Below are 27,357 nucleotides of genomic sequence, written 5' to 3' on the forward strand. Positions count from 1 at the left end.
AATTATAGAAGATTTAGATTTTTTAAAGAAACACAAGCCGAAGTCTGGGATACAGCAATAGAATGCAGGTGACTGAGGAATACAGAGACCGGTCGGAGGCTACAGGGGGAGCACTGGAGGATAATTTACTATAGTGCCATACCTGTAGCGTTCCCTACAAGTCTCTTTGTGGCATTTGTTAAAGAGTCCAAATCCTTATCTAAAAGCTTAAGTTTCTTCCTCTTTGCTACCCATTTCTCGCTACTAGACCAACTCTCCATGTGGACCGCTCGGTTCTGACAAAATGTCGTTATCTCATCGGGATCCGCGCGCTGGTCGGTCTCTCGACAATCCTCAACAAAAGATTGTATCAACTTGTCCTGTAGTTGATAACCTAACTCAATGTTGGACTTGAGTTTTTCCTTAGCTTCGGTATTCGATGGGGTTTTAGGAATAGCAGCTTCTATCTATTAAACGAGTTCAATGAACCGTTGCCCCTCTCGGTCCATCTCCCTAAAGTGAATATTGGTCTTTTGGGTGCAGAAGTATCCCACTCTTGTATATTGAACAACGGTATCCTCTACCTGGCTTGAAGTGCCTGGCGCGGCTCGAACGAGGATTCCATGAATTTGCGGTGTTCGAATCCGCAGGCCAACCCTGTTATTAATCAACTCGAGAACGGGTAGGCATCTTATCTCGTCTTGTTGATGGTGCTCCAGCGTATCGTAAAAGTAGTTCATTGCCTCAGGATCAAACGTTCGGAGTTTGCAGGACAGCTTAAGCGTAGCATTATGGGCCATGCCGTTGACCGTATGTGTAGCTTGAATCTCCTGGTTCGATATCAGGGACTCGATATATTCCCATGATTCGGAAACGCTGCTACCCTCAACCGTTACGCTAACCAAAGAGATAGACTCTGGAGTTGGATCGACCTTCTTTAGACGATGTGAGATCTTGCCGTCCACTGAGGCCCAAGACCATGTGGGAACAGAGCGGCCAGACGGTCGCCTTTTGGCTCCAGCATCCACCACCCAGAGGAGATTAAAGGGTAATGTCTCGTCCCAAAGGCCGGCAGCGTACTTGAAACACGTGCTCTGCTGGATGAAGTAGGCAACGCCGGCAATAGCCATCATCTTGTCGCCATCATTTGTAAGGTTCCGAACCGAGTAGCTCGTCACCATCTCATACCATCGTAGGTGGAATTCTGCCTGCTCCTGCATATTTTGTCCTCTGAAAGACCAAAGGAAGCCGAAAGCCCCCCGCATACTCAGTCTTGCGGCGTTGGTCCTTATAGACGACACTTGAGCTTCATAGCGCCGTTTCCTATTGGCCCATACTCGATGCTCGGGGTTTGCGGACCAGCTTTTCTTGACCGTGTCCTTAGCTGGGCGACTGGAAGGTCTTGTAGAAAACCCGGCATGTCGGATAATTGTCCTCTTGCAGAGCCGTCTGGATGGTTCAGGGCCTGGAGGAGAAATTGCTGGTGCGTTCAAAGTACCATCCTGGCTAAACTGGGTATTCAGGGGGTAGTGTTCTTCACCATGACACTCAGAGGTAGTCAACGTGTTGCACTCAAACAGCATCAGCCCCGAACAGAAGTGTACAATCCTGCTAGCCAGGAACGAATGATCTACCTTACCATCGAAGAGCTGGACCAAATCGGGATATCTAGTCAACGAGCGAACAGCGAGTGAACAGTTCCAATTGCTACATAGCACGCAGTCGTAGGGAAAGAGGTCCTTGGGTTTGTAGCAGCCGCCCTGTGAGTTCTTGGATGCTGTCGCTGATATCACAACCTTTGCTCTCGCGTAAACGAGGCCCATATCGCCAGACTGCTCTTCCCATTCCTTGCTGCGTTGCATGATACAGAGCGAGTCGATCCATAGATAGTTGATGCCCATTTTGTAAGTTATGTCAACGGCATCTCGGAAGTTTGGATCCAGGCCCTCTATTAAAATTGTCTTCGTCGTTTCTTGATTGTCGTCCCTGAGCTCAGACATGACCGTCGTACCCCAGCAGTGACTAAGGGCGGCGTACTGAACGATATCGTTGTTTGATCTGATTTAGCCACTCAGTACGAGTTGAATGACCCCCTTGTCCCTCGCTCGGACATCTATAAGCCGTTTAGGAAGGTATCGCTGGCTGTCAGATCGAATGAAGTGATTACGACAATTTTGGTGCTCTCGTTCACATTTCTCAACCATTTCTCGAGCCCAACGAAAGCTAGGCTTAGAGCCAGTCATGTTGGACTGTTCGCAATTGTGTTCATGGGAGACTATGGCGCCTAGTCAATCGTGAAAACGTCGTATAGCACCTGCAAGACGTACCTGAGCTGTCATCCTCAATCGTCAGCGACGGGAATGGGCTGGACCCTTTCTTGTATAGACGAATATGAAGTAATTGTTCTCGACCAAACTTTCTAGTTGCCGAGATTTGGACTGAAAGTTTCGCCGCTTCGCCACCTTGTTCGCAGGGAAGAGAATTGCGTGAGCTGGCGACTGCGGAAAGTAGCGGCATAGTGCTATCTGGTTCCCGGGCGATAGTCTCTTCCGAGTATGCTCCAGTCGCTGGAATCGTCTGAGCGCCAAATGATGAATGCCAAAGGAGGCTACATAGATGACAGTTTTCGGCGGACTGTTGGAGCTGATCCATGGGATGAAAGTCGTACTCTTCCCTTGATCGTGTTAATCTCCAGCGGGTGCCTCGGAGGATGGAGGACTGGTCGACTATATTGCTGCATCTCCCACACAATCTACAACCTGTTCCCCGTGGCATTTCCAAACGCGACGCGTACCGTGGCGACCTTTGAGCCCAGAACAATGAGAGGCACCAAGGACCCAATGCGGTGCACAGGTTAGGGAGCTCCAGCATCAGTCGGTATAGTACCGCAAGGGCAAAAAATGGCGATAGAAGAACGAGAACCCCGAAAACGATGAGGTGCGGACTGGCCAAGAGGCTGACCATGAAAAATATTACGCTGACGATACCCACCAGGGCACCAGACGGTCGATCTTTGACCCATGAATTGAAAAAGTACGCGGATGGTGCCCAAACCATACCAATAACTACAGTTTCGACCCAGTCGGAGGCACTCATCGTGTCGTAGTCGAAGATACCCATCGTGGTGTCGAGTTCTTCCAACGGAAGACAGAAGCTGATGGCTTGTGCAAGAGTTCAGCTCGTCGGGTTCAGCAAGCGGGGTTGGGCTGATATGATTGGCATGCCCAAGAAGCCCGCATCAACTCATTTCCTAACTATAAGATCAGCATCAAAGATGACGCTGGTAAGGGAGATATTGGCCTTTCTTTTATTGGATTATTCTCGCAAAAAAAGATGATACTATCCCCATCGTCTACCTTCGTGGCTGGGCAGGTAGCTTCCTTGTTTCCAACAGCTTTTAGTCAATCTCTTACCAAGCCTGGACAGGGTATCCCCCCATGATCAATCGCTGCACGAGCAGCTGAGAGTTCATGGAGATCTTTCGACATATGCGAACTAAATTGACATTTGCTGTAGGGAGGGCACTTTGCAGCTCTTGAGAGACCTGCTGAGTTTCTTCAGGATGTTGAAGATTTCATTGCGCTTGCTTGACCTCGTCATGGCTGAACTTTTCATGTAGCAGGAAATGTGAATCGCATCTAAGGCTCGCAATAGTTCCGATATCACTAAGTGAGTCAGGGAGGATCTTCCAGGAGAATAGACAGCGGTTCTTATAGTCGAGCGACGGATCTTCTGCCTCCTGCGTTTCTTTTACTTTGACGTGATCCTGTAATTACTTAGAGCTGACAGGTAAGGACTGACCGAGGGCAAAGCAATCTACCCCAGTGAAGTCAGAGGCCTATGCCAACCTCTGATGTGACCAGAACAAACCAAACTATTACCCCTGCATTGGTGAATTATAGTTTACTGGACGAAGTCGGCTATTGAAGTGATCGACATAATTACCCAAATCGAGAACGTAGAAAAGTCATGTATACTTGCTCAGTTCAAAGATATTGCCTCATTATCACTTCCAGATCTTGTGTCCGACCTCTTCACAATCTCAAAAGCTTTAGATAAGCGAGGTCTGAAACCCTTCTCAACGCCGACTAGTGTTATGGTTAGCTTTTGGGCTCAAAACTACCGCGGGGAGGTTTAAACTTACGAATAGCCAGATGAGCATATTTCGCTATCACCGGTGCCCAAATCAACACAGCCACAAGTTGTCCAACGCTCCAAGTCCCCGTCTCGCCTCGTAGCAGCAGATTCAGCAGCGGTGCACGAATTACTGCGAGACCAAAGCATATGCAAGCAAGAGCACCAGCTTCAGCAATGTGGATTGCGAGTAGAGAGGCTTTTATAACGACACATTTGATCCATTCCCATGTCTCAAGTTGTCGTTTCGATAGCGACTTGTGCTTTCGGAGGAACCATGCTGGGGAGTTGCACAGACTCCATATCTTAGCCCACCATAGGATAGTAAGTAATCCAAGGAACGCGTATATACTTGCCGCCGGAAATACATACCAGTATATACTCTCTCGCTCTTCCACGCAGAAGGTTCGAAGTGAAGGATGGCCGCCGCATTCTTCAAGTGTATTCTGCCCTTGAAATATCTTGTATATCCGATCAGGATCCGGATTCGCAGCTGTATCAGCTGCAACACCAGCGAGTACCAAAGCAAGCGTTGACAGAAGCAGGTAGTATATCGAGTCTAGCTCAGCTCTTCGGAGGGAGATCTGACCCAAAATGATAGGCCAAGCTCCCATACCTGCCAAGAACTGGATGCTATCACGGTTCCAAAGAAGACTCTGCCAGTTCTCTGCGCCAGTGAAGATAGCTGATCGTGAACTCGCATTTATCAGGGCTATCTCGATGGCGACAACGAAGAAGCATTGTGCTTCGTGAAGCTCTGCGAGAAAGGTGCTCGTCGCATGCGCAAGATTCGTGCGCTCAAGCCGTTCAAGACCTGATACACGATGGGTCAAGAGATTGGGTCCTGGGTTTCTTTTGCGGAAGAGGTGAGTGAAGATCGAGGCTGAAGTGTTGATGAACTTGTTGACTTTTAGTAGTAGGAAGAATAACCAAGCGAAGACTACCATGGCTGTTTGGGTGATGTATGTTATTAGTACCTGCTGAGCGATAAGCGTGGGTTTCCATTATCTGAGACTTTGACTAACTCCAGGCCCAGCAATATCGATATTGAAATCGCTTTCTAGTCCACCGCATAACGGCTCAAGAGCCTCGTACACTTTGATCCACTGGATAGTCTCACTCTCAAAGTAACCAGGGCCAAGTTGGCCAATAGAGCACTCTCCCATACTTGTATCGCGACAGCTCGCAGCCGCACACTCATATGTGAGATTGAGAACCGTATTCCCATCAAAATCGGTCCCATTGGTAATGCCAAAAGATGACAAGGCACTCATGATCTGTTCCCTTGAGGTTCCATTTCCAACCCCACTATGGTGTTGATCAAGTGTAGAGAACGTCGAGTTTGCGAGAGTTAACGACGTCAGGGAGAGGCATTGCCACAGAGTCTTCCAAGAGGAGAATAGATCATCTGAACTTGTGCATACGACTGAGCAGTTCTTTTCTGAAGAGTCGTGCCCAGAACAAACGTCGTGTAGCAAAGTCACGGGCTCGGCCGAGGTGGCGTCTTCTTTATCGAGTCTAGTAAAGAGGTCCCATGGTTCGTAGAGAGTCTCGCGTAGGATCGTGCTCGTATCGGGTCGCGTCACGGCATCTCGCGTAAGCCCATCCATCCATCCGCCATTGAGGACTCTCACTACCCCCTGATCCATGGTGACAGGTGTGTCATGCCGAGAACTAGGACAAATTATTCTTGTCAATGGTTTTGCTAGAAATAGGGTTCAATCAATGTGCTTGTTATGTTTTGGTCTATCTGAGAGATTTTCGTGATCTTGTTTCATCTGTTGGTATATCTCACGTGGCCTCTCGAGACCCCTGCTCTTAACCCCTGCAGCATTGAATCAACACCCTGGATCCTAGCCCAGATGCATTTCAAGATCTGACAAGCTTGTAACTTAATTATAATAAAAAGGAGAAGAAGGAAAACATTCATAATATTAGATTCTGTAGTCTGTTTTTCGATATATAAGAGTATCCCAACAACATTTCTGCCCTTTTGTAAGCCCAGCTGCTCATTTCCTCTCTGATACATCCCATTGCACAACGCCCCCTGAACTCCATTTCAGTAATTGCTCCCGATCTTCAATGGCTGGCAGTGACACCTTATTGTTTCCTATAGAAATCATGGACGAAGAAGACTCAGTCCCTGAAACATTCACCTGCCTCTGCTTCATTTTGTCCTGCCACTTTTGAGATCGGCGAAATTCCCTCCTTGTCCTTTCTAACTGAACTGTTGAAACAGGACCAGGGCCAACGAGAGACAAAATCTTATCAATCTTGTCTTGTTCCATCCCGGTCAAGTCCATTCTACTTGGAAAACTTGATACCGCCGTTGTGTCTTTTGGGTAGTAGCGGTCGTCTTCGAAGAATGCCCAGGCCCGTTGTTGAAATATCTTGTTCTGTATGCCGCCATGGCGGTTAGGTAGCTTTGAACCAAGGAATTTCCACCATCCTGGCTCAGCAAGACCCTGTCTGCCATCCGGTCTGTTGCGGTAGACCGTATCGAAAATGGCTTCCCACGGAAGTCTTCTTTTGAAGAAGTGTTCTATATTCAAGGTCCGATCCATTGATCTACAAACCTTTTTGACCAAGATTTCGAGAGCTTTGGGATCTTGTGGTCTTGCTATGGCAAAACGGATCACCGTAAAGATCCAAGAGAACCCGTAACGAGCCATGTTTTCAATAGCTGACTGCTCTTCTTGTCCAGTCATGCCAATGTCCTTGCCATACTCAATAGGGTCTGCAAAGACGGTATCGGGAAACAGAAGCCCAGTTTCTGGAGGCGCTTCGGCTGCTGGCAGCCAAGCATCAGCACAATGAGCAAATATAGCGCCATAGAGTGAAGATGTATACAACCAGACACAGTGAATGGCCTCCCTATCTTGTCTTGCGACTTTTATGGCTAGCTTTCTGAACAAGTCGTGGTTTCTGTCACTGAAGCTCAGAGCGCTCTGAACCAGAGACAACAGCTCAACTCGTAAGAATGCCCTCAAGAAGCGTCGTCTTTCGCCTTCCAAAAGGTGGCCTGAATCGAACCTTTTTGTGATCTTTTGTCCTTTAAAGATAAGATGGCTTTGGTTATGGGAAAGCTGAGGGAGACAGATGTATTCACGCGGTGGAAAGGCCGCAGTCGCTTTTGTAATGTAGTCTTCGACGAATACCATCAGAAAACTATGTAAATTGTCGAGTTGGTTCATGAGAACGGTATCGCGGGTCGCCAAAGGATTTGGAAGCTCATGTAACTCCCAGGAGTTTAAATGTGCGTGAACTAGGAGCGTGGACCTTCGGGACTCTCTGAGGGACGGAAATAGAATGATTCCCATGGCATCTTGAATCATCTGGTCTTCAAAGTCGCGCGCGAGCAGGTTTCGTGTTATTGTGCTTTTACATCCAAGGTATTGCTCAAGCATTATTGGGGACGCTTGGATGAGGCTCGATATAGAGGCCTTTGATCGCATGAGCGAGAATATTTGCAGGCGTAACTCGGCGGGAATTCGATTGAAGGGATCCATGATGCTTTGTGATCCTCGTCGTTGTCGCTTTCGTTATTCCAATGATAAATCGAGGGTCGGGGTTTCGTAGCGTGAAGTTGCCCGATAATGGAATTGGAGGTAGAAGAACGGTGGTTTTGGACGGGAAAAGAGGATCTAATATTGATGGAAGAAACCTTGTTTTTATTCACATTATTTCACTTCTCCACGCAATAGAGAAACTCTGAAATGTGTGTCCTGTCTGAGGGCTATTCCGACATTGAACTTAATATCGGCAGAAGAGATATGTTTGGCCGGCAGCAAAGCTTTACACTTTGCATGGCAAGGCTACTTGAGTCTAATATTCTAGATAAGCATTGTTTTATTTCCTGTCCCTCACTTGAAAGTGCGGCGACTTAACGCAGCATGATACTCAGGATTGGCATGAAATGTCATATTCGCTGTCCAACGTAGTCTAGATGGTGTCATTCGAGGCCAAAAGCACATGGGTGTAATCTCCCAGACAGCCTGGAACATTTCACGCCATTGGGCCTTATGATGTTGTTGATATGTTGGGGTATTAGGTATTATGTATATGGTATATAGCTAAAGATTGTATGTGAAGATCTCACGATCTTCTGCTGCTAGACATAGAAGGGTTGCGGCTAATCTCCTCGACAACAACCTGCTTAGGATGTCCCGTATTCGAAGTTAATGGCAACTCATCCAGCGACTCAGTTCCCTCTCTGAAAGGATTCTTCTGTGGTTTCGTCTCCACAGTGACCTCAAACTCTGTTCGGCGATGGATACCAGGTCCACCATTGTGTCGAGCCGCAGTACCAGACAAGTCCTCGTCGGAATCACCAGCGACAACCCTTGATCGGTGCGTCAACTGAACGTTGTTACCCTGGGTCCATGGTGCATCGTTGGTCCGCTGGTTGTTGCTTTGGTGGTTGCCGGAGTGCGACATGGAGGGGTAGTAGTCGTCGGCGTTCTCACCCTTTGCGAGGCGGGTGATGAGCTTGGCCATGGACATTTCGATGTTGAGCTTGACCATGTATGCGACGGGGTGGAATTGGATGTAGACGACTTGGTTGGGTAGTGACATGAGACCGATGAGCATGCCCTGGCATGAGAGTTAGCACAGATTTGTATTTGGAAAGGTATTTTCGAGATACATACGTCCATGAGGATCGAGACGACCATGAGCTTAGCGTTGAAGCCTACAAGAGGCTCATATTTCTTGAGGCGATGCTGCTCGACGAGTCGCTTCTTGACAGTTCGAAGGAAGTACCAGTTAAGGCCAGCATCGACAAGAAGGATAAGAACCTTGGATACACGATCCCAGACCTCATTGATGCGCACAAAGCTGCAATTATCAGTATCAACTTGTTCAAGTTTTCGATAAATGACTTACGTTTGGCTGACAGGAGGAACGGTATGGGAGGGGATCCAGATAGCAAAGACAGCAATGTTGATGAGAGTGATAGTTAAGGCGGTTCCCCATTTCAGCTTAAAGATAGTAGATCGATGCTCGGCGATGATAGAGATACGGTTGACGATAATTTGCATAAGAAGCTGGACCTCGAATACCCAGAAGAAAAGAATGAAGAACAACACCGGTACACTAGAGCCTGTTAGCACGCCACACGGCAAGTAAGTTGAGTGGCTATCTTACGTCGGTCCGATGATTCCATCCAGGAAAATCCATCCGATGATAGTAATGATGATGTTTGCCAGAATCTCTCCCCAGAGCATGTAGATGTAAGCACTTCGCAGCGGATTCCGATTTCTTCGAGTCTGCTTCCATGCCTCCCAAACAGTAAGCAAGCCAAAACCAAGGGTGAACCCCATAGCTATGGAAGCAATCTTGATATCACTGGTAGTCGCCGACATATTGAACAGAGGAGTGGTACAAAAAGCAAAAAGGAATAATGAAGGATCGACCGGGGGAAAGAAAGGGAAGAGGGACTGAATCTGGGGTTCAAGGGGGTTTATACATGCAGACACTACCAGAACCACGTTCTTGGCAGGTGGAGGTGCGTTGGAGATATTAGTGCACCGGGACGAGATTCCAGGAATGGTCTGGCGTGGAGTGGCGAAACGAGGTTTTCTAGCCAAGTCTCTGGATGAATCGCATCTCTGCGCTTTGACCTTCGCTTTGACACTTGAGCTCTTGTGGTTAATTGGACAATCTGATTTGATGGGAGGATACGCTGCAAGAATGGTTTAACCATATCCCTGCTGTTACCCGAGTGTCTGGTATGATCGTCCCTCGGTACGCATGATCTACAGGGATGAGCATCACATCACCATGCAGACGCCCTCTGTATTTCCGCACTCTAATTCTGCAACCGAGCTCCAATACGGGAGAGTTTCCAATGGCTCCGGGTTATATTTCCCTTTATGTCTCACAAGCCTCGGTTTCCCCTCTCGCGCCTCAACGAAATGTCATCTCAGACATTTACACTAAAGGTTTTCACCCGCTAAAATGGCACTTGACTCAGGGGGACGCCACTAAAATCAACGCCACAGGAGACGGCAGCGTATCAAATTTCGGCACTTGGGAATCCTTTGAGATCAAGTTCCGCTGCACCAAGTTGCTGGGCTTCCGCTTTTGTCAACGCCACTTGGGTCTTTTGAAGAGCGGAATGAGCCGTTGTGCTTCGCTGAAACATTAGATGAAGTTAATATCGAGCAAGCTCATTCATTGTCAAAGTTTGCCGACATTTCCCAAGAATTCTCTAGTGTTGGACTATTGAGACAGAGATGACACATTCTACCGCAGAAATTCCGCAGTTAGGGTTGTTTTGCTCCGAGCTCCGGGCCGAATGAGCATGAACTCCATTGAATTGAAAGGGGCTCCGGAAATAACCAGAATCTTTGGATGAAATATTCCTCCGAAATGGAGACATTCTGAGACGAACTCCATTCTGCGCCTGTTCAAGCGAGGTCGGGAATAATTCCTCCTTTTCCTGCGTCTGGAAAATCTGGATATAACGTCGGCAGTTAACGCCCAGAGGGATATATATCTCGCAGTAGATCTCACCGCCAGGATCATCACCTGGTAATAAATCTCAATACATGACTCAATTCAATGCGTAGTCCTGCCTATAGTAGCACATGGCGACAAGAATGCAGAGCCTCAGAGTCAGTAGGAGGCAGATCGTCGGCGCTATGTCAGTCACTAGTGGATCAGAGTTACAGCACAGGTAGAATAGATCCATCCACGTGGATCCTCAGTGCGTCCCTGGTTCGGGTGGATTTGATAATACCCTACACGCCACTTATCTTTCGGTTATCTTTTACCTGAATCTTATCAGACTGAGAGTTCAGTTAACATGTCTTGATATGGTTGATCGTCAGCTTCGCTTCTGCTTGGCAGCCGCAAAAGCCTGTTCGACTCTCTATAGGCCAAGTTCAATTTTTTGATCCCTTTGTTATTGACCCATCTTTGTAATATATGCCCACAGATGCGGTGAACTTCCAGAGAATCATCCATGCACTTCTTGGCATCTTTCGAATTGAGAACAAGGAAATGATAATTTAGCATGCAGCTGTGGAGATCTTCAATCGGTAGATCACGCCATGAAATACCAAGCAACTAGTGCCTCAGGAGATGCCCTGACACGGTATTAATTCTGATCATGAGTTTCGTAACTTACCTGTCATTATACGAGGAAACCATGGTTAATTAAATGATATCGAAATAGCGGCACGTGCTCCTTCCCTCTTAACCTTCCATTCTACCATGTTACTCATTCGAGATGAGTTGAGTAACTACTTGCTATCAATATTTACACGCCTAACCACGGCGAATCATTTGATGACAGCTAACCTCTTGGAAACTGAAAGGGTCCATTGCTCAAGTCTCTATTTACTCAGCTTCAGCTCAATCTACTACAATTTTGAAGGGTTGAGGACAGAAGCGTACAGCTCTAGCGCCCTATTCCTCGGATCTTCCAGACGAGCCTGCGTTTCTTCAAACAATCGAGGCAAACCAGTCTCCTTGAACGTAGCGTCCTTGAGGAGAAACTTCGCCATCGCCTGCCCACACAAGAATATTTGGGGCATTCCATGGCCAGTGAAGCCCCCCATGATAAACATGCCTGGTCGACCAGGTATAGGTCCTAGTCGAGGAAGTCTGTCGGATGAGTACCCCATGACTAGTTTGATGTTAGCTGCCGCCAGGGTTCAATGCAATGCGCTGATAAGACTTACTTCCGGTCCATATATCATCGACATACGCTCCACTGTCCTCCCATCCATGAAAATGCCTCTGCATATAGCCATCAAAGTAGGATAGCGCTTCATGGATGACTTGAGTATCATCAACATTCCCATACCATGAGTCAACAGACCTAATATATGCATCTCGAGCTCCGCCGACTATGATACTTCCATCCAACCGAGGAATTAGGTAGTCAAAGTTCCAGTCCGAGAATCGAAGCGCGTAGGTATTATTGAGGAGAGGATGTGGCGCCGTGGTTTTGATCCGACTGCATACAGCTCGATATGGAATGATCTTACTTTTGTATTCAGGAAGTAGTGAGCCCGTGTAGGCATTCGTTGCAAATACGACCTTTCGCGCTCTGACTTCGCCCCTGCCGGTGCTTAAGGTCCATTGGCCACTGGCATATTGAGTCTCGGAGACAGAAAGAACTGGCGTATTGGTTTGTAAGTTGACTCCTTCGCGGATTGCTTCTGAAAACATGTGATGGATAAGTTTGTAGGGCCAAAGATGGCCTGCCGTGTATGTAAAGCATCCCTTTGCGCCCTTGACGCCGGACAACTGAATACATGATATTAGTATCTGGCAGATAGAACGGATAAAACACTTACCATTTCTGTATCCTTCCCTTCAATGCTGAAGGTATCCTTTGTTGGCTCGAGTCCGGCAGCAATAAGTTTATCATAACCTTCTTTGATTCGACGTTGATGGCCAGTGGAAAGTTGAACATCGACCGCCCTAGTTAGTACAAAGTCGCAATCAACTTTATTTTGTCGGATATATTCAGTGACAGCTTTGACATTTGCCGATTCGAATGAAGCGACTTCTGCCGCGGCTTCTATCCCATATTCCGATGCATATGCGGCGATTGCATTATACGAATCCGGCTTGAGATGGCCACCTGCAGTTATCATTATCAGCACACGTATAAATCTACTCAGTTTTGGACTGTACCGTTTCGGCCGGTTGCTCCTGAGCATAACTGCCGAGCTTCTAAGACAAGAATTGATGGCCTGTCCTCAGCCGAAGTTGTTGCCAAAGCATGTGTGAGAATAGATGCTGCAGAGTATCCAGCACCAATAACGGCAATATCTACATGTGTTGGGAGCTCTGCAGTTGAGCGAAAGTCATCGAGGTAGCCGAGTTGGGTCCTCCAAAAGGATGACATCCCCTCAGGCGGGGGGAAAGAAGCCGAGCACATTATGTCTAACCAGTGGCCGAGATATGAAAAGAAAGACAAGACAATGCCAAATAACACGATAATGATCGCTCCTAGACGGATATTATCGAGATCGTTTGTATACGATCGGACAGGACTCTGAATGCCTGATGCTACCCTACGACTGATAAGGATGTCGGCGCTTATCTCACCACAAGCCTCGATCTTTACTGCTTCTGGAAGGTGTCCGATGATTGCCTGTTTGATACTAGCGCAGACATCCAGGGTCCACTGCCAGAAACTTGCCTGATCTGGAATTCAACAGGCTAAGGGTGTCGAGCTGAGGTATGCCGAAGGACTTAGAGAACCAGTTTGCCAACGGAGCAGAAAGTAGTATAATTTCACCGACTGATATTACCAACAAATCTTACAATTGGAACTCAAGGATCGGAGTCATTATGAGCAGCGACCTTTATCAACAACTAACCGCTCCGAATGGAGTCACCTACAACCAGCCTTTGGGCCTGTTCATCAACAATGAGTGGCATCGGTCCAAGGGGAACGAGTTCATTCCAGTTGTGAGTCCAATGTAAGTTTCATGGTTGCAACCGAAAACCCAGCAAGTCAGTTGACCGAAAGCCTGCAGTGATGAAAATGAAATCGTCAAAGTTCACGCCGGTGGCGAGAAAGACATTGACGATGCTGTGAAGGCAGCTCGGGCAGCCCTCAAAGGACCCTGGTCATGTCTTTCTGGAACTGAGCGTGGTGAAATGATGCGCAAACTCGCCGACCTCGTTGATGCTGCCACAAACGAACTCGCCACTATTGATACCTGGAACAACGGCAAACGATTTTCGTCTGCTCAGGGAGATGTTAGTGAGTTGACAGGAGTGCTTCGTTACTATGCTGGATTTGCCGATAAACGGTATGGGCAAGGTAAGTCTCAAAGCTGCACTGGGTAAACCCTGAGAATCTTTGACTGACGAACTCAGTGATAAGTACAACGGAGAAGAAGTTTGCTTACACCACAGTTGGACCTATTGGTGTTTGCGGCCAGATTATTACTTGGAATTATCCCTTGGGAATGGCCGGCTGGAAGATCGCTCCAGCACTTGCCGCTGGTAACTGTGTGGTACTCAAACCAGCGGAACAGACGCCTCTGTCTATCTTACTCTTTGCAGATATCGTGAAGAAAGCAGGATTTCCCCCTGGCGTGATCAACATTGTGAATGGATTTGGGAGTAAGGCCGGTGCAGCTTTAGCTGCCCACATGGATGTTGACAAGATTGCCTTCACTGGATCTACAGCAACTGGACGTGAGGTGGCGAGGCTTGCGGCAAACAATCTGAAAGAGAGTACGATTGAATCCGGAGGAAAGTCTCCACTGCTCGTTTTCGAGGATGCAGATCTGGATCAAGCTGTTAAATGGAGTCACTATGGTATTATGGCCAACCAAGGCCAGATCTGTACTGCAACAAGCCGCATCTTGGTAGACGAAAAGGTATATCAACAGTTCATCGAACTGTTCAAGGAGAGAGTCACATCTTGCAAGATTGGCAACCCTTTCGAGGAAGACACTTTCCAGGGACCCCAAGTAACCAAGGTTCAGTATGAAAGGGTTCTGTCGTTCATCGAGAGTGGTAAAGCTGAGGGGGCTACTGTTGCTCTCGGCGGTCAGGCAACTGCAGTCAATGGAAAGGGCTTCTTCATCGAGCCCACTATCTTCACCGATGCCTCAGATGATATGAAGATTTACCGCGAGGAGATCTTCGGCACTGTTGCTATCATTAGCCCATTCAAAACGGAAGATGACGCAGTTCGCCGGGCTAACGATACGATTTATGGACTGGGCGCTGCTATCTTTACGCAAGACATCACTCGAGCACATGTTATCGCGAACAAGATTGAGGCAGGAAGTAAGTCACACACCCGTTCAGTTTAGAGCTCGTTACTGATATTTGCAGTGGTGTGGATTAACAGCAGTAATGACTCTGATTTCCGCATCCCCTTTGGAGGTGTCAAGCAGTCTGGCATTGGTCGTGAGTTGGGAGAGGAAGGGATTCGTGCATATACGAGCAGAAGATCAGTGCATGTAAACGTTGGAAACACTCTGTAGATCATATAACTAGGGGATTTTATAAAGTTCATATTAATGCTAAAGTATCACTTCTACTTTTATTGATTGATAGTAAAGGCCCATGTTGTCTGTGCGAGATGCATTAAGTTGAGCTATTGGAAAACCCCCAATTTCCTGCCATGAAAGGTTTTATTCTCTTGATCTATTCAGTAGTACAGCCTTGGCTTCTTTGAACCTTAGTGCGGTAAGTATATAGATGTTGCTCCGTGTGAAGAAGTACTGAGCTAAATTGGTAACTGGGTCTTTTAAAAGCTAAGTGATTCCGCGCAATCATCCGAAGTGAATGACGAATCATAAAATTGGTCTGACTTATACTAGGTAGGGATGCAGTGTCAATACACCTAAGCAAATGATAACAACTTGAAGTGCCCAAATCCTGCATCTGCTGGGTTGCCCGTGATACCGAACTGCAAAGCCAATTAGCCACCCCAGAATCGAGCCCAGGTTCTAACAACAATGTGTTTCTTGGCTAATGTATCCCTCTCAAATTCATCACCAAATCCCTCCTCCCAGAAGCGACATTCCTCATCAACTGCCTGTTTCTTGCCATCGGCAAAGATATCGACAGTGGCAGGAGTAACAAACTTGGTTCGCTTGAAGATCTTCCAGAAGATAAACATAAAGATGAACCAAGCAAGACCAAAATAACTAGTAATAAACCCCTTCAGGGACCAGGGTTGGAAGATGTCGAATCCAACGAAGAGTGATGTTGAGCCTCCAATGAAGAGACATAGGTACGGCGTCCATGATGTGCAAGGTGCAGTGAAAGGGAACACGATACCTGGTACAGGTTGCTTATCTGTGTCTCTTCTGAAGAACGATTTCTTGAAGTTGTTTTCGCCTTGGCGAGTGATGCCCTGAGCTTTGAGGGCCCGACGCCATCCGATGAACACCCATGTCATGGCCGTGAAGTTAACAACCAGTGCTACAGTAGTAAGATCCAAGAACCAGGAGAAGACCTCGCTCGCACTGTTGGAGGCTACCAGAAATGATAGAAGAGATATGGCAGTCACTGCTGTGACACATACCCATGGTACACCAGACTTGGTGCATCTCAAGAAGATCTTGGGTGCTTGTCCGTCTTGAGCTAGCGAGTATAGAGTTCGGCTGGAGGAGTACAAATACGCGTTTCCGCAGGACCAGCCAGAAAGCAAAATGAGGAAGTTGATAAGCCCAGGGAGGAATCCTCTGATGTCGAGGCGGAGAAGACCCAGGACCCAAGGAGATGCTGCTGCGCCAGCCTCACCGGTTTCGATTGCTCCCAGAAGGCGAGGGTCGCGCGAGTTGCAGATGATGCCAACAGCGAGAATTCCGACAACGTAAAAGAACAGAATTCGACCCACGATCAACTTGGTAACCTTGGGAATCGTTTTGCGTGGGTTGCGGATCTCGCCGGCAGAGAGGGAGATGATATCCGGGCCACCAATGGTAAAGACGGCGTATCGCACAGAGATGCAGATGCTCAGAAAGATACCCGTAGCACCCTCGGCGTAGTATGCATGGGCCATGTCTCCATTCTTCCAGTTTCGAAAGCCGTAAGAATCGTGGTGTGGGTTGCCACCGACCATGGTGACAAAGGTCGCCATGATTAGACCGAGAATCAACAAAATCTTGGTGGAGCCCATGATAAACTCGGCTTCGCCATACCATCTATGTTCAAAATGTTAGAGCTTATATCTCACAAGTCCAGAATGGCGGTTCTTACCTGACAGCAACCATGTTCAAGAAGTAGCATACGGACAAAGCTATGGCAATCCAGACAGCGGGGTTGATGTCGGTGTTCCAGTACTGCATAACTGTTGCGACGGCAGAGTATTCGGTACAGACCAACATGGCTCCTGCATAGAAGTATGTCCATCCCATGGCAAACCCAAGAGCTGGGTCGACAAATCGGGAGGCCAGTTCGTAAATCGAGCCGCGGATTGGAAGCCATGCTACCATCTCTGCGACGTTGAGGGTGGTGGGCCAAATGAAGCCGAGACCGTAGATCAGGTATCCGATGATAAGAGGTAATGGCCCAGTTTTGGATAGGACACCGCCGACGCCGACGAAAAGACCAACACCGATACCGCCGGCAATGGTCATGAGCTGAACATGGCGAGGTGACAAGCCTCTACGGGTTTGTTGCATGGTGACGACGGCATGATCAGCGACAGTGGTTGAGATGTTCTCGTCACCATCTGCTTTCTCAAGCGAGGCAGTCATGGTATCAAGCTTGATACGATGAAGGAAGAAGGGGAACCAAGTTTTCACAAACAGTCAAACAATAAAACAAGAATGTTCGGGATGGGATAATGCTCAGTTCATTGTGGGGTTCGACGATCTTATAGAGGAGAGGTCTCGACCCAAGCTGCGAAAGACAGGATACAGTGAACAGCCATTATCAACGCTATCAGCTCCACTGATAATAGATCCTGGGGCCCCGGAATCTGGAACCTGGCATCTGGGAACGACTAGGGCGGATACAGAAACCTCACGTCTTGGCTTGATAACGCTGACTCGATCCTACTGATCGTTCGCCGATAATGTCGCCCAACGTTGATTTCAGAGCTCATAGAAATATTACGATATTCAGTTAGTTCAACGGCACTTGGCTGACTCCGCTACAGAATGTCTGATTGGCGATTTACGCACTAAGTCCAGAAGGACACACGATTGAGCAATCAGATCTCGTCGTTCAACAGAACCAAATACGGGTTAGTGTCTTCATCAGTAGAACTGAACATCATTTCCCTATAATGGAAACATTTTTGATCTACAGTCACTCTACAAACAGCAGGATAACAGAAACTGTAAATTATGGTCACGCGAGGGTCAGATGATAACGCAAGCCACGCGTGAGAACTGATATGGAATGTTTGCCTAAAGGAGACTGGTGAGATACGAGACAGTCACTAAGTAATGGGATCTACCTACGGTGGCATGGGTTGATAGCTCAAGTATATCAGTAAGAAAAACATTCTGTCACTGCTATCTCGGTCGTCACTATCAACTGTCAAACAAGGCCCATCAACCATGAATGATTCACGCAAGGCCACAGATCGGCTACTAGCTATTGCCCGATCATTACAACATCCCGACTCGAATTATGGTTTACCCGAAGACTTCATTCGAAAGCTTCGTGCTGCCCTCCTGTCTGACCCATTAGTACCAAGGCCTAATCCCTCCATCTCCCTTTGGCAAGAACCTGCTCACCCAACTGTATCAAGCATCCAGTCTCCCACTCTTCCAGAATATGCTGATGTTGTTGTCATTGGCTCTGGTATAACTGGCTGCAGCGTTACAAAAGCCCTGCTTGAGGATGACACACTAGACCCTACAAGTCGCATTGTCGTACTCGAGGCTCGGACCCTTACCAGCGGCGCAACTGGCCGAAATGGAGGTCAGCTCGTGTCTCCAGTCGGCCATCTTTACCATACCATTTGCAAAAGACACGGCGAAGAGACAGCCAAGGAGATGTGCCATTTTAGCTTCATGAATATTGAACGGATCATGGGTATGCTTGACGAACTAGATCCGGAGCTCCGGGAGTCAAGTGAGATTCGACACGTCCATAAGGTTATGGTCGCTGGGGATGCGGAGACTTGGGATGCTTCGAAGGAGTCTCTGAACTCTTTCCGGGAGGCAATTCCCAGTCATAAAACCGTCCACCGTGTTACTGAGCAAGACGGCTTAGCAAAGGTATGGCTCCTTCACTCTTTCTCTCCGCGTTCTATGGTTCATTGCGGGTATTAACTTTTAATGCTTAAGGAGTTCAACATCAAGAGTGGTCATGGTGTGATTGACCATCCTGCTGGCGCAGTCTGGCCATACCGCCTCATAACTGACATCTTCGAACGTCTTCTCGTCCAATACCACGACCGCCTTTCGATCGAGACAAACACTCCCGCAACAGCGATAAAATACACACCTGGCACGACAAGGGATGGTTCTTCGATGCCTAACTACCCATATATCATTGAGACTTCACGAGGTGCTGTTCACGCCAAGCAGGTGATTCACTGCACGAACGCGAACGCTGCACATTTGCTGCGCCCATTGATAGGAAGACTCTACCCATATAGAGGGACAATGTCTGTTCAGAAGCCTGGACCGGATCTGGAAAACGCGGGAAATCACCGATCATGGAGCTTCCTGAGCAAGTCGACGCTGGATCCCGTGTCCGAGCGTTTTGATGGAGGCTTGTACTATCTCCAACAGCATGCTACCACTGGAGATATATGGGTCGGCACCGACTATTCTAATGTATTTGATGTTCTTACGTCTGATGACACTGCTGTACCGGGCCACTCAGTCGAAGCCTTACTGAAGTTCTTGCCTAACTACTTTGCCAAGGGATGGCCGGAAGATGAGCGACCGGAGTTGAAAGGAGTATGGACCGGACTACAAGGGCACACATCGGATGGACTCCCATTGGTAGGTAAGCTCCCGAAGAGTGTCTCTGAGCGTGACGGCGATGGTGAGTGGATTGCTGGTGGTTATAGTGGGTATGGGATGGACAAGGCTTGGATGATCGGCGAAGCGCTTGTTAGTATGATTACGGGCAAGGGAGTTCCTGAATGGTTACCCAAGGCGTTTCTTATTACAGATCAGAGACTTGAACGAGACATCACGGTGGAGAAGTCAGTCGCCAAGTGGGTGTCGATAGCTAAGACTGGTGATTGGTAAATAAAAAGACGAATAGATTAGTCGTACATAGATGTAGTAAATGCAAAGACATCTACCCAATAAGTGTGTTCAGCTGCTTCCGAGTGCAAATATCGAGCCAGTAAACATCCAACTCCCCTTCATCAAGAGCACTCCATATGCTCGTCACAAGCTCAAGTATATTGCTGACCTTTCTCAAAGGTAGCACATCAGCGTATGCTGACAATCGACTCTTGACAAATTTTCTTGCTTGGGCGAGTTCAATAATGCTCTGCCCTTCATGCCGTGACTCTTCGTCTGCTGTGGCAAGTAATGTGACATCCTGTGGCATACGACGAAGTTCGCTCGAGATAGCAACGAGAATTAACGGTTGGATACAGCGACTTCTTGATTCAAAGGGTATGTCACGAAGAAGCTCAAGGGTATACAGTGCCAGGTTGGTCAACCAGTAATCCTTCTCTGCTTTGCTTGGAGCCTTGGAAGGCGGTCGGGCTGAATAAATGTGATTTGCGTCCCAGGGATTGTACCTCTCAGCCAAAAGATCAGAAAACACGCGGTAGATCTGGAGTAGGCCGACACATCGATAGGCTTCGTCTATCTTCGCTAAGTGACCTAGCGTTGTTCTTGGATCTCCTGTATCTTGGATCTTGGACGTGTCGGCAGGTGTATAAGCAAGGAGTCGCTTCTCCAGACAACGAGCCTCTCGTATTTTCTTCTTGAAGAAGTTCATGTCGTCCTCTGTAATGAATCTGATAGACGAAGCTCGAGAACGGTATTGAGAGACGAGATTTCCGACGTCAGTTAAAGTTTTGACTGTTTCTCCCGCCATTCCGACAAACGGGTGCAACACAGATTGGTTGCTTGGCTCTGAGGGCCCAACCAACGGATTAGGATAAGGTATGCCTGACACGTCCGTGAAGAAAGACAGAAGCGTCCCCCAGTAGTCGACTGCAGTCTGAAAGAACTTGACCATGGGCTTAGACTGTGTCCCAGCTGCTGAGCTCCATTCTAGCACTCGTCTTTGGGTCAAATGATATCTCTCTTTTGCCAGATTACCAGGATCATGCCAACTTGCAGTGTGACATAGGAGAACCGTTGCAAGTAGCCTCGCCTCGACATACTCCGCGCTACTTGGTTCGTCCTCATCTAAGCATTGCAGGGCTATCAAGCGCTCTTGGATCGCAGTTGTAGATAGTTCAGGAAAGACGCTTGTGAGACAAGCGGCTGACATACTTTGCATCGTGTGATATAGGACTTTTGATGATTGCCAGGCGCTTTCTGCCACAACACGCATGAGGTTTGTTTGGCTGTCCCATGCACAATAAAGTGGTATGACTTCCCGAATGAAGAAGTCAGAAAGAGCAGTCGGAAGATTACCCAGTTGCCGTGGCGGTGTTAACGATAAGTAATTACCTGGGACTTCGGTGCTGTAAGGCTCCGCAGAGAAAGATACCGTATTCAGATCAGTACAAGGTTGTTGAATTTCATCGCGCAACCAGCTCATATCAAGGGGACGATCGCGGCCTGACATTTCCGTTCGCTGGCCATTCCACTCGCCAGTTTTGTCAATTGGCGACTCATCTGTGAAAGCCGGATCATCTGGTATAGTCACAACTTGTGAAGAATCCAAATTTGGAAAAGGCCACTGTGAAATTGCAGCATCATCCTCTAAGCCGAGGAAGCCGGAGTCACTCAAAGCTGCTGGGAATGGCATGGGGCTGGGATCCCCAAAGTGAGGGAATAATAGGAGTGGATCCAAGGTTGATGTCGTGATATCGATGGAATCTCCCTCATTCATATGAAGAGTTGAACTAGAACATGACTCGCCACTTCCGGGAGCTGTAGGTCTTCGTTTGGAGCTGACAGACTTCTAATGAAGTTGGTTCTTAGCAGACCACCGCAGGTTGAAGACATATCCCGGACACGAGGAGCCCGCATCCTCACATCGCTTGCATCCTGGCCTCCTTTGATCGCATTTTACCTGGTATCGAAGGTCAGACTAAGGAACGGTGCATGAGATGGACTATACGTGCTCTCTTCTCTTTACATCGAGAACAGCCATGGCGAGATTTGGTGTAAGTCGGTCGGTACGGAGACTTCATTTCGAGTGGCACAGCAAACCATGCAGCATCTAATCACTCCAATCTTGGGCGTGATTTCGTAGTTGATCGCATTTACAGAGATACTGAGTGGCCGTTATCGCGACAGAGAGGAGGACGGGGTGGGGTAAGATGCCTGAGGTATCCGGCTAACTTGGAGCCACGCTCCTTGTTACTATCACTAGTAAGTTAGCCTAGCATGGCACTGAACTTCAGCTGCGTAGCTTCTTTTTTTCTTTTCTTCATCTTTTTCTTTCGGAGTTTAATATGCTTCTGTCTATCTTGCATTGCAGAGAGTAAAACATATATGATAATGCATTATAAGTAGGAAGCAACATGTCTCTGCATCTGCCGTTATAAAAGTTACCTGATGAGGCGGATAAGGGGAGCTATGTCGCAGAGGTTCTTTATCTCCTAAGAGCCCAACTGGCTGCAATTAGGTCACGGCGAGGGGTCATAACCAATTAAAATGCACAGAATAAGAGGTACTTCTATAGCTACCTAAATTATGCAGTGGTATAAGTACCAGCAGGTCTTATTATTATAAATTAGTATATTATATATCTTACACCTATACCTCGTCTGCTAACTGCAATGCCTTCCTCTTGCGTTGCTGCTAATTTTAGCAAAAGTATGCCTTTATAAGCCTTTTAACCTTATCTACCCTTACTAAAAGCCCTAATAAGCTAGGCATCTTAAATAATAACTATAATAGATATAGTTAATATCCCTATGTTACGACCCATGCGGCTACGTCACGTGGCCCCTACAATTTCCACCTATTACAGGAGGATTACTTCTCCCAGTAATAATCCTCTTTTATTAAAGCACTTAGATCACGACGCTTTAAGGCTAGATCACCATAGATCACTAACGATCCCCTGAGATCTAACCTTTAGATTACTATTATTCCTTACTAAGCTATTAGGCTACCTTTAGTATATAGAATATATTTATTAGCACTTTTATAAAACTTAGCTTACTAGCTATTAATAAAGCATCTTTATATTAATAAGCCTAATATATATTACTTAACTATTAAGAGATATAATACTTTATAATGCTTAGTATTATGCCTTATATAACCTATAAATATAAACCTAGTATAGACTAGTTTACTTATTTAGAAAACCTAACTATTATATATTAATAGCTCTTATTTAGACTATACTATATAATGCTAAGTAATACTAATGTAATAGTACTTACTACTTTAATCTAGCCTTCTAACTTAGGATATGCCTAGCACTACCTGCAGTAAGAGATGCCCCCTAATCTAGAAGATATTCTTATAGAAACTAATAATAAAAATAAAGAAGATATTACCCCTACTTATCTAAGTACCTATAAAGGAGAAGTTGCGAAACTTAAATATAGACTTAAATATCTTAGCTAGTAATATAATAACCTCCTAGAGAACGCAAAGAATAGCTCTAATATGGCCAAAAATAAAATCAAAAACCTAGAAAAAAAGGTAGCTAACCTTATTAAGATTGCAGAGGTACTTAAAAAAGAAGTAGAAAACAGTTAGAAACTTTATAAGGAGTATATTAAATATACTACAGCCCTTATAATAACTAGAAAAGACCTTAGAGAAATCCTTTAACCCTGCCAGCCTAAACCATTTAATAATAATGCCAATAAACTTTAAGGATTCCTTACTAGCCTTTAGAGCTACTAGATGTATTACCCTATTTAGTTTATTACTAATAAACTAAGAGTTTAATATAGTATAGGATTCCTTAAAGATAAGGCATTATGCCTAATAGAACCTATTATTTAAGACTATATTAGCAAACTGTATAAAGAATAATAAGAAATAATAAAATATATTTATAAGAAATATAAAAACTTTAAATTAGAGCTTAGAAACGCCTTTAAAGTAATAGATGAAAAACATACTGCAGAAATAAAAGTATAATAGCTTAAGTAGAGAGGATCTGCTGCAGACTATCTAGCTAAATACCACTACTAAGCAGCCAAGCTGAACTAGGGCAAAGAAGCTTATATAGCATAGGTATATTTAGGATTAAAGTTAGAAGTTAAGGATATAATAGTAAATATTAGACTTAAACTAAAGAACCTAAATAAACTAGTAAATATTACTATAAAAATTAATAATTAGTAATATAAGTAATGCTAAGAGAAATAAGCAAAAAGATATAAAGGGTTATATAATCCTTAGTAAAACACTAATAGATAATAGAATGCTAACTAAGGAAGAAAGAGATATATTAATATATAATATAAAACTAAACCAGGACCTATAATACTTAAAGCAACCTAATGTAATAATAATAAGAGACCCTATAATATATTTAAAGTTAAATACTATAACTGCAATTAGTTTAGATATATGGCTAATAAATATCCTTAACTAAGGAGGCCTAGAGACCCTAATTAAGGTAAGTAAATACTAATAGTAACTAATAAATAAGAACCTTAAATAGCAATATAAACCTAAGCACTAGGAATAATATAAAGCCTATATAATATAACGGCTCTATATAAAGATACTATGCTAAAATACGGCTAGTACTTATACCTAGATAGCTCGATCTGTAAACTATAAGAAAAGTTTCTAATAGAAGAAGATACTAAAGTAGGAAATATACCTTAAATCCTAATGCTATATAAGATAAAGGCAATTAAATACTAAAGGGAATGGCAGAAGAACCTAGAAAACTAGTAATAGGAAAAGGAAAAGGATTATGCTTACTACCTTAAGAGGAAAGAAGAGAAGAAATATAAGAAAATAGAATAAACCGAGATCCTTAAGATAATAAGGGAAGAGAGACCCTTAAAGCAGGAAATTAAGGGATACCTAAAAAATCTATAAGGGATAGGAACTACCTCTAATATAGGAAAATAACCTAAAGTATCTAAGATAATTAATGCTATCCTAATTTAAATAACTATTTAAGAAAAAGAAGAAATAGTAAGAAAGGAATATAAAGTAAGAGATAAGGTCTATATATATTACTAATAATACTCCTAAAGTATAAGATATAGAGGAGGAGTAGTATAAAATACCGCATAATACCTTTATAAGGAAGATAAATAAATTAAGAATAAGTAAAAGTAACCTTATAAACCACTATTTAATAAATATAATAACAGGATATATACCTTAATAGAAGATAGATGTCTATAAGGAGCTAGGGAATATGGCGATATTAATAAGCTTAAGAACTTATATATTTAAGCTTATTATATAGCAGATACTATAAACCCTTACTATAAGGAACTGAAATTTAATACTAAAGATACTATAAAAACATTTCTAACCTACCTAGAATATAGTAAACTATTATAGTTATTATATAAATATTATTAATATAAGATATATAAATAAGAAAAGGAAGATAATAATTACTTTCTTATTATAATTCTTAATATACTTAATAATAACCCTTACTAAAAAACAGAAACAGAAGGGTACTTAATATATTACTAATATAAGAATCTTAAAATAGCAGAACTATAATTTTATATATTATACTACTGCAAGACTTAAAAATATAAGAACCTTTATTAAGGAATTAAATAAATAACATAAGGAATTATAGAAGTAAAAGCAGAATTTAAAGACCTGGCCTTAAAAGGACTTAAAAACATAGAAATAAGGATTAAACTCATTGACCTTAGAAAATATTATTAAGAAGAAAAAGATAAATTTATACAAAACGTATATAAATAACTAAAAAGGTACCTTTAAGATAAGGAAGGAAACGATATCGCTATTTAAGATAAAGAAAATAAATAATTTAAATAAGGAATAGCATTAAATAATTAAAATACAGAATTAGAAGAACATCTTTAATAAAAAACGCATAATAAAGAATTTATAAATAGCTATCTTAATAAGGAAGAATTAGTATACTATAAATGCTATTAGAGGCACTTCTAAAGAAGCTAAGTTAAAGAATCCTTAGATAATAAGGATAATAAAGAATATATTAAAGATTGCTATAAGGGAGTTAACTATAACAATAAAGAATGCAAGTTACTCTACTAAACAAGTTCAAGAAAAGTAGTATGCCTTTTATAATAACAGAACTACAGAAGAGTAATAAATAAAGATAAGAAAGACTTAAACTAATAAGTGCTTTAGGAGCTATATAAGATAGCAAACCCGATTGCCTAGTGCTATAAGCTTAAATTAAGGGAAGATGGCTAAATGTATGGATTAATAGTAGAGTAAAGAAGAACTTTATTAATTTAAGAATAATTATAGAGTTAGGAATACTATAAAGGAAGAAATAACTACTATACCAACTTATTAATATAGAAAGGCAACTCTTTAATTATAATAACAGTATAATAGATTAAGAGGTTGATTACCTTAAGGTCCTTATTAAAGGAAAGAATTAAGGAATAAGTTTTAATATTATCCTTTTAGGAGAGGAGATAGATATTATCCTTAAAATAAATTAGCTTAAATAATAAAACCTGCATATTGACTAAAGGACTGGCTAAGTTATATTTCCTAGTAACCCTAATAGTAATAGTAAAACGATTATAAAGAGCAATAAGAGATCTTAATCTGCAACTAAGAGGATTAGCATGGACCGGCATAGAGTAAAGACTCTACTACCTCTAAAAGGAGTATAACATAAGCATAAGATAGGCTAAAGATAGAAATCAGAAATCCTAGGTATCCTTAGATAATAAGATCTATAAAAAGATAAAACTATAATAATAAGCCAAGATTAACTTAAGAACATTCTAAAGGAATATTAAATATATAATAAATTATTTAAAGAAGAACTAGAAATAGGAGTCCTTAAATATAGCAAATAGGATTATAAAATTAACCTTATAGATAAAAAACTACTATTTTAAAAGCTATACTTACTAAATTAGAGAGAACTATAAGTTTAGTAAGAATATATTAATAAGATATTAAGAAAGGGTTATATTAGAGAATTAAGTTTATTAGCAGCATTAGTAATATTCTTTATACTAAAGAAGAACAGAAAGGATTAACTAGTTATAGACTATTAACTAGTTAATATATATACTACTAAGGACTAAACCCTACTTCTGCTTATAATAAAACTTAAGGATTAGCTATAAGGCAAAAAGATCTTTATAGCTCTAGACCTTAAGGGAGTATATAACCTTATCTATATTAAGGAAGGAGATAAATAGAAAACAGTATTTAAAACCAGATTTAGACTATTTAAATACCTAGTAATGCCTTTTAGTCTTACTAATATACCTGCAATATTTTAGCAGATAATTAATAGTATACTCCAATAGTACCTAGATATCTTTATAGTATATTACCTTAATAATATCTTAATCTTCTTAGAAAGCAAAGAAGAATATAAGGAATATATTTATAAAGTCTTAAAAATATTATAAGATATTAAGTTATTAGTTAAACTAGAAAAGAGTTACTTTTATATTATAAAGGTAGACTTTTTAAGATATACTATTATATCTAGAAAAATCCAAATAAAGAAAAAGAAAGTATTTATAGTTATAGAATAGAAAGA

General features: G+C 43.8%; 8 protein-coding genes across 8 annotated transcripts; 2 read left to right on the forward strand and 6 right to left on the reverse strand.

Annotated features, from left to right (window-relative positions):
• Positions 1-128: 128 nt before the first annotated feature.
• BKA55DRAFT_596932 (heterokaryon incompatibility protein-domain-containing protein) lies at positions 129-3,099 on the reverse strand (the record flags this gene model as incomplete). The annotated part of the gene is made up of 5 exons (XM_046196011.1): positions 129-446; positions 1,008-2,015; positions 2,058-2,254; positions 2,307-2,622; positions 2,941-3,099. 5 exons carry the CDS (start codon positions 3,097-3,099, stop codon positions 129-131), a joined length of 1,998 nt encoding a protein of 665 aa, XP_046046164.1.
• Positions 3,100-3,726: 627 nt separating this feature from the next.
• On the reverse strand, positions 3,727-5,884 carry BKA55DRAFT_119378 (uncharacterized protein). Its single transcript, XM_046184774.1, has 3 exons — positions 5,139-5,884; positions 4,124-5,090; positions 3,727-4,067 (listed from the first exon to the last, which is right to left on the reverse strand). Exons 1-3 carry the CDS (start codon positions 5,760-5,762, stop codon positions 3,961-3,963), a joined length of 1,698 nt encoding a protein of 565 aa, XP_046046165.1. The 5' UTR covers positions 5,763-5,884; the 3' UTR covers positions 3,727-3,960.
• A 178-nt stretch (positions 5,885-6,062) lies between these two features.
• On the reverse strand, positions 6,063-9,916 carry BKA55DRAFT_650501 (uncharacterized protein). Its single transcript, XM_046197307.1, has 5 exons — positions 9,259-9,916; positions 8,998-9,207; positions 8,763-8,949; positions 8,231-8,706; positions 6,063-7,542 (listed from the first exon to the last, which is right to left on the reverse strand). Exons 1-5 carry the CDS (start codon positions 9,474-9,476, stop codon positions 6,123-6,125), a joined length of 2,511 nt encoding a protein of 836 aa, XP_046046166.1. The 5' UTR covers positions 9,477-9,916; the 3' UTR covers positions 6,063-6,122.
• A 1,564-nt stretch (positions 9,917-11,480) lies between these two features.
• On the reverse strand, positions 11,481-13,012 carry BKA55DRAFT_542961 (FAD dependent oxidoreductase; the record flags this gene model as incomplete). Its single annotated transcript, XM_046190533.1, has 4 exons — positions 11,481-11,746; positions 11,802-12,372; positions 12,423-12,712; positions 12,766-13,012. The coding sequence occupies 4 exons, from the start codon at positions 13,010-13,012 to the stop codon at positions 11,481-11,483; spliced, it is 1,374 nt and encodes a 457-aa protein (XP_046046167.1).
• Positions 13,013-13,428: 416 nt separating this feature from the next.
• Positions 13,429-15,086, forward strand: BKA55DRAFT_519266 (aldehyde dehydrogenase domain-containing protein; the record flags this gene model as incomplete). Its single annotated transcript, XM_046188328.1, has 4 exons — positions 13,429-13,559; positions 13,617-13,906; positions 13,963-14,901; positions 14,935-15,086. 4 exons carry the CDS (start codon positions 13,429-13,431, stop codon positions 15,084-15,086), a joined length of 1,512 nt encoding a protein of 503 aa, XP_046046168.1.
• A 240-nt stretch (positions 15,087-15,326) lies between these two features.
• Positions 15,327-17,632, reverse strand: BKA55DRAFT_650509 (amino acid permease-domain-containing protein). The gene is made up of 2 exons (XM_046197308.1): positions 16,813-17,632; positions 15,327-16,757 (listed from the first exon to the last, which is right to left on the reverse strand). The coding sequence occupies exons 1-2, from the start codon at positions 17,310-17,312 to the stop codon at positions 15,527-15,529; spliced, it is 1,731 nt and encodes a 576-aa protein (XP_046046169.1). The 5' UTR covers positions 17,313-17,632; the 3' UTR covers positions 15,327-15,526.
• A 490-nt stretch (positions 17,633-18,122) lies between these two features.
• On the forward strand, positions 18,123-19,775 carry BKA55DRAFT_519390 (FAD dependent oxidoreductase-domain-containing protein; the record flags this gene model as incomplete). The annotated part of the gene is made up of 2 exons (XM_046188340.1): positions 18,123-18,788; positions 18,858-19,775. 2 exons carry the CDS (start codon positions 18,123-18,125, stop codon positions 19,773-19,775), a joined length of 1,584 nt encoding a protein of 527 aa, XP_046046170.1.
• Positions 19,776-19,827: 52 nt separating this feature from the next.
• On the reverse strand, positions 19,828-21,816 carry BKA55DRAFT_596938 (fungal-specific transcription factor domain-containing protein; the record flags this gene model as incomplete). Its single annotated transcript, XM_046196012.1, has 3 exons — positions 19,828-21,624; positions 21,667-21,735; positions 21,802-21,816. 3 exons carry the CDS (start codon positions 21,814-21,816, stop codon positions 19,828-19,830), a joined length of 1,881 nt encoding a protein of 626 aa, XP_046046171.1.
• Between the last annotated feature and the right edge of the window lie 5,541 nt (positions 21,817-27,357).

The sequence above is a fragment of the Fusarium redolens genome, assembly GCF_020744475.1.
Source record: "Fusarium redolens strain MPI-CAGE-AT-0023 chromosome Unknown BKA55scaffold_14, whole genome shotgun sequence".
Lineage (NCBI taxonomy): Eukaryota > Fungi > Ascomycota > Sordariomycetes > Hypocreales > Nectriaceae > Fusarium > Fusarium redolens.

What these genes read in the sequence shown, in the direction of transcription:
- BKA55DRAFT_119378 (XM_046184774.1), bottom strand. Translation starts at nt 5,762, where the DNA reads ATGGATCAGGGGGTAGTGAGAGTCCTCAATGGCGGATGGATGGATGGG. An exon ending in TCGATATTGCTGGGCCTGGA is followed by an intron (nt 5,091 to 5,138) that starts GTTAGTCAAAGT and finishes ATCGCTCAGCAG; the next exon opens with GTACTAATAACATACATCAC. An exon ending in ATATGCTCATCTGGCTATTC is followed by an intron (nt 4,068 to 4,123) that starts GTAAGTTTAAAC and finishes CCATAACACTAG; the next exon opens with TCGGCGTTGAGAAGGGTTTC.
- BKA55DRAFT_650509 (XM_046197308.1), bottom strand. Translation starts at nt 17,312, where the DNA reads ATGACTGCCTCGCTTGAGAAAGCAGATGGTGACGAGAACATCTCAACC. An exon ending in TTGAACATGGTTGCTGTCAG is followed by an intron (nt 16,758 to 16,812) that starts GTAAGAACCGCC and finishes TTTTGAACATAG; the next exon opens with ATGGTATGGCGAAGCCGAGT.
- BKA55DRAFT_650501 (XM_046197307.1), bottom strand. Translation starts at nt 9,476, where the DNA reads ATGTCGGCGACTACCAGTGATATCAAGATTGCTTCCATAGCTATGGGG. An exon ending in TCGTCTCGATCCTCATGGAC is followed by an intron (nt 8,707 to 8,762) that starts GTATGTATCTCG and finishes CTCTCATGCCAG; the next exon opens with GGCATGCTCATCGGTCTCAT. An exon ending in ATTAGCCGCAACCCTTCTAT is followed by an intron (nt 7,543 to 8,230) that starts GTCTAGCAGCAG and finishes CTCTATATCGAG; the next exon opens with CCTCATCCAAGCGTCCCCAA.